The following is a 5,707-nucleotide window of genomic DNA, read 5'->3' as shown; positions in this document are numbered from 1 at the left end:
GTTGATCCAGATACATAGTAACTTAGGCTATGTGTGCTGACAAACAATATAAAAACAGACGTCACACAGGGCTAAATGCATAGCATTTTAGAAAAACTGCTAACGTTACAGCAGTGGGGAAGATGAACGTGCAGGAGTTCTTTTATTTAATCGGTGTTATTTAATGTTTTTTTTACCTAAAACATAGAGACTCTGATGTTAATGTGTCTGCATTCAAGCATTTCAGTGGACATCTCCCGGTTCTTACTTGTGAATTCAGTTCACTGGAGACTCGCACTAAACGGATCATTTGAATCAGTGAGTTGTTGACTTGAGAACAACTGCAATCGGATCATTCCAATTCGTGAATGTATCGTTTGGTGCGATTTGCGAACCGACAGCGGGGAAGATGAACGTGCATGAGTTATTTTATTTTATCTGTGTTATTTTAATGTTTTTTGACCTAAAACATAGAGACTCTGATGTTAATGTGTCTGCATTCAAGCATTTCAGTGGGCTTAAACAGATCACCCTTTACAGCAGATTTAGTTCGCAAACAACTGACAGCTTTGACCTAAATATGATTTTCAGTTACAATAATTAATACTAAAATTCGACATTAGTAACTTACTTTTAACAGCATCAGACATGCGCGCTCACAAGATCTCCCAGTTCTTACTTGTGAATTCAGTTCACTGGTGACTCGCACTAAACGGTTAATTTGAATCAGCGAGTTGTCGACTCGAGAACAGCTGCAATCGGATCATTCCAATTCGTGAATGTATCGTTTGGACCGATTTGCGAACCGATTTAATGGGTTCATTGAAAAGAATCAGTTTGTTCATGAATCAGACACCGCTTCTGCGTCTCGGAGCACGTGATACATTATAGGGAGTAACGATTAGTTTTAAGAAATGTAGTGAAGTAAAAAGTATGATCTTATGCTTTGGAATGTAGTGAATACAAGTAAACGAAGTAAAACTACTTCGTTACTGTCCACCACTGCTCAAAGATAGCACCCATTGGTAGCATAAATATAGAAAATAAAACTGGGGCAAGAATTGAGCCCTGTGGCACCCCACAAGCAAGTGGGTGTGAGGACGAACTATGTTGACCAATGGAAACACTAAAACTTCTGTTTGTTAAAAAAGATTGAAACCATTTCAACACCTATCAATCAGTTATTCAACCAACCATAAAAGTATGATACGAATAGTCATGAAAATAGTTAGGTACAAGAAACAGACTGAAATTGCATGAATGAAACTGAAGGGCTGCAACAAAGGGCAAGATTTTTGGTGAAAAACATTTCAGTCTGTTCCGCACACAAAGCCATCATGTGACTTCAGAAGACCACTTCTGGACCACTTTTAATGGTGCTTTTTGTCCTTTTTTGAGCTTGACCGCCTGTGGTCACTGTATGGAAACAGCAACTTGTTCCACATAATAAATGAAGTCACATGAGTTCAGAACAACAGCGTTTTCATTTTTGGCTGAACTGCTCTTTCAAATGATGTAGGATTTTCCAGAGAAACTTTCCAACGGGGTTTTCCCTGCTCTGCTCTTTGTAGCTCGATTCTGTTCAGCAAGATCACACTTTAACAGGAATTCCACGAAAACCCAGGAGGGGACGGTCAAATACAAAAAGCAAATGCTTCGTCTGATTCAAGCGCTAATAAAGCATTTGCAGCACGTGTTTGAAGAGTCTGCGTCTGAGCCAGATTATCACACACACATACGTACCCACATACAAACAGCAGTCAGGCTCCTGCCGGCCCAGTCCATTAAGTTGAACAGGAGGAAGCAGGACACCGGGATGAAATAAGTATCTGTGAAAGAGACGGAGCAGTTGTGACACGACTGCTCTCAGTGGCAGAGAATACGAATAGGAACATCGATATAGTGACGTGCAAACACACTCACTCCAACCGTTCCCCTCTTCAACAACAGTGGTCTTGACATCAACAGTGACAGCTGGGAAGACGCCAATGGTGATGGTGAAAACAAAGCACACGGAAAGAGCCATCACCCAGATCTAAGACAGAGAGCAGACAGTACAAGTGTTATTAGAGACAGACGTCCTGCTCTTGAAAGGCTTTATTATGCATCACTATTTTTGTTGGTTATGTGGGCAGCTGGTTGGAGTTGATACCTGTTTGAAGATGCCAAACACTGACACGGCGGGTCTGCTCTCTTCATCAGTCAGGCTCAGGACCGGCCTCTTCTCTGCATGACCTTCTACAAGCCAAGAACACAAAAACAAGTTTCTCTTTACAGGGAAACACAGATGATACGAGTCAGACACAACACCATACTTGTCATTTAGCAGCAAAAAAAGTCTTTAAGCAGCATGAATAAAACAAAATACAAGAAAATAAAATATTTTAACACATAAATCGCTGTTAAAGCTTTTAAGACAAAACTCTCTAAATATAAAGTCTAAATATTTAAGGTACAGTCAATATTAATGTAAAATAAGATCAAATAAGATCAAATGTAAAATAAGATAAAAAACTCTGTGAATGCATTTAAAAAATAAATCAGTTTTTTTAAGAGCACTAGTGTCCCAAAATCAAAATATTTAGCGGTACGGTCAAAATTGTAAAATTACAAAATTCTAAAGTACAATAAAAATAAAAAAAAGATCTAAATTGAAATTTCAAAAAAGTGTTTTTATAATTACACAATTGAAAATTAAAATAATTATCAAATGTAAAATAAGATAAAAAACTCTGTGAATGCATTTAAAAAATAAATCAGTTTTTTTAAGAGCACTAGTGTCCCAAAGTCAAAATATTTAGCGGTATGGTCAAAATTGTAAAATTACAAAATTCTAAAGTACAATAAAAATAAAAAAAAAGATATAAATTGAAATTTAAAAAAAAATGTTTTTAACTCATTTAGACAGGACTCTGCAGTTTTTAGATGCACTAGTGTTCCTACGTTAAAATATTTAGGAGGTCAAATAAAATCATCTGAAGCACAAATAAATTATCTCAAAATCTTGACGAGATATGTCTGTATGTTGTCTGAATATCAATTCAGTTTCTTGAGGATTGGTAACCTTCAGAAGGCACCATCTCTATGACCTGATTTATACTGTATTCACAAACTTTGCAATATTAGAACTTCTGCATGTTTTCTCTGTTAGCTTGTGTGATATGAAATAAAATGAAAAGCAGCCATTCACAGTGTGAAACCTAACCTGTCTACAAGGTTGGATGCATTGCTAACTGTGTTTTTTATTCCAGTGCTCTTATATATTTATTCACGAGCAGCATTAGATGACATCAGATGTTTAGAGAAGCATTTTTGATAAACGCTGGACATTACCTGGCTTCAGCAAATCCATCTTGTTTTCCTCATCAGAGCTGGATCGGGAGCCATTGCTCTCAGAATAATACTGGAAAAACTCCTGCAGAACAAATACTTTTAGTTTTTAACATGTAAACATCACAACATAATTCTCAGCATTGATTAGTGGAAATGAAACGCAGATGTGAGTTTACATCATACCATTTTAGGCAGAGCGAAGTAAGAAACGATGGCCAGGAGAATAACCACACAGGCAGTGATGAAGTAACCGAACGCACTGTCCTGTAACGCTGAGCCCGCTGGAAAAGACAAGAACACCTGCAACTAAACAGTCATTTCTGTGGCTTCAAAACACAGATTTAGCAATTTAGAAGTACTCATGGAAGTCAGTGTAGAAATGTTTTAGTGACATAAACACACATTATCACTTATCAACTACGTGTTTGAATTTACTTTGAATTTGTCCAGTCAGTGCAATTTCAGTGTTTATATACTATTACTGTATTAATATTTTTTATTTTCAGTTTCCATTTTAATGTTAGTAATTTGATGTGCATTTGTAAGTTTTATTAGTTTTAGTTAAAAAAAAATATTTTGCCTTATATTTTGCTTATTTCAGCTTTAGTACTTCAATTTATGCTTATTTTACTTCATTTAGTTCCCAAGGTAATATTTCCAATTTTCATTTAGGTTCATGTTCAAGACAAGATAAAAAAAAATATATAGATTATTTTTAATTTCAGCTTTAAACCTATTTGGATCTACTTTGAATCTTTTGGTTCAGTGTTATTTTAGCATTATTTATAACCTATAGTATTTATTAATATTTTAAATTTTAATATTACTTTCAGTAAAATTGTTATGCGTGTTTGTCCTTTATATTAATTTTATAAAGAATATTTCTATTTAGCTTTTTTTCTTCCAAATTTAATTTTAGTGCTTCAATTTATTTTATTTAAGTTAGCTGCCAAGGCAAGATCCCTCGACTTTTTTTCAGTTTAAGTTTTTTATCTTATATTAATTGTTATTTTTATTTCAGCTTTAAACATCTACTTTGAATCAGTTTTGTCTAGTGTTAAGTATTATTTATACCCTATTATAATATTTATTAATATTTTAATTGTTTTGTGTTTCAGTAAAATTGTTGTGCGTTGTAGCTTTTTTAATATTTCTATTTAGCTTTAATTTCATTTGATTTTATTTCAGCTTTTTTCAATTGACGAAGCTATCTTTATTAGTTGTAGCTAACAATAACAAAGCTGGTTTGGAATTTTCCACATTCCGGTTCCTCCGATTTGGAAAAGAAGAAAATAAAGAGAATGGCAAAAGATGAACACATACAGGCGAGCGCACAGATCATGGAGAAGGCTGCAAACGTCCCTGCCAGGCCTTGTCCGCTCATGATGGGCGTGGTGTAGGACGCTGGGAGCATCCCAGCCAAACCAAACAGACTCCCTTGCAGAATCGCCCCGAACGCTGCAGAAAGAGACAACGAAGTAGAAAACGATGGTTAAGATTAGAGATAAATGCACACAGAAACACGTAAAGGTCGTGATAACACATTTCTGAGAGTTCACTGCTGTACGATCTCCTCTTTCAAGTAGGACCTTCCCCAGCTTGATTCTCCAAACATGCTGTGTATTAATATCAGCATCAAAGGATGTGTGTGAACTCGAGCCATCTTTTACTCATTATGAACTCCAAACACAAACCAAACCTTGTGACCTGACCCAGAGGAGAGAAAAACTACAGAGAAGACCATGACACTGAGGTCAAGAGGCCTGGCATAGACACACTGCAGATGACGATGATGATGATGATGATACTCACAGTTGATGCAGATTATTTTGATCATGGTAAACGCAAAGAACGGCAGGGGCTCCATCTCCACCTTCACCAGCACGGCTGTGATGAGAAACACCACTAAAATGACAGACAGACTGCCTGAGATCCTCAGCTTCTGAGGAATCCTGGGAAAAACAACACAAGATCAGCTCTCCAGAGATACTGTTCAGACAGCAGCTAATGAGGAGATCCATGCCAAGTTACACAATACCTCAGCATTTTTATTACAGCTCATTTTCCACATTTTAGAAAAACGGTCAAGTCAACAAAGCTGTTAAATAACACAATGGAAGATGGGAGTGAGTCGTGAGGGATGTGCTTCCTGCACTATTTGCTCCAACTTAGAGGTCTACACGGAGGACCCGAGACCCGAGGACACGGGACCCGACTAAATGGTCAATTAAATGGTCAGCCGGGTCCGGGTCGGGTCCCAATCTATTACTTCAGGTCCCGGGTCTGTTTAACATTGTGTGTAACACCCGAGTCGATCGGACTCGGAGAACACCCGGCCGTTATGAGTCAGTCAGCGCTGTGCGTGTGTTGTTTTGTAACTTTCAACTTGTGAGTC

At 37.0% G+C, this 5,707-nt stretch overlaps 1 protein-coding gene across 1 annotated transcript in view; it reads right to left on the bottom strand.

Annotated features, from left to right (window-relative positions):
- LOC107679135 (equilibrative nucleoside transporter 1-like) overlaps positions 1 to 5,707 on the bottom strand; it is a 20,473-nt gene that overhangs the window by 6,296 nt on the left and 8,470 nt on the right. The window contains exons 4-10 of the mRNA XM_016474595.1: positions 5,125 to 5,264; positions 4,636 to 4,770; positions 3,496 to 3,593; positions 3,313 to 3,394; positions 2,132 to 2,217; positions 1,903 to 2,014; positions 1,723 to 1,808 (exon numbers count right to left, since the gene is read on the bottom strand). Of these exons, the coding sequence (XP_016330081.1) occupies positions 1,723 to 1,808; positions 1,903 to 2,014; positions 2,132 to 2,217; positions 3,313 to 3,394; positions 3,496 to 3,593; positions 4,636 to 4,770; positions 5,125 to 5,264 (739 nt within the window). The remainder of the gene's footprint in view (positions 1 to 1,722; positions 1,809 to 1,902; positions 2,015 to 2,131; positions 2,218 to 3,312; positions 3,395 to 3,495; positions 3,594 to 4,635; positions 4,771 to 5,124; positions 5,265 to 5,707) is intronic.

This window comes from Sinocyclocheilus anshuiensis, unplaced genomic scaffold (genome assembly GCF_001515605.1).
Source record: "Sinocyclocheilus anshuiensis isolate Anshui unplaced genomic scaffold, SAMN03320099.WGS_v1.1 scaffold300, whole genome shotgun sequence".
Lineage (NCBI taxonomy): Eukaryota > Metazoa > Chordata > Actinopteri > Cypriniformes > Cyprinidae > Sinocyclocheilus > Sinocyclocheilus anshuiensis.
Note: the sequence above shows the minus strand (reverse complement) of the source record. Positions and strands in the feature narration are given on the sequence as shown.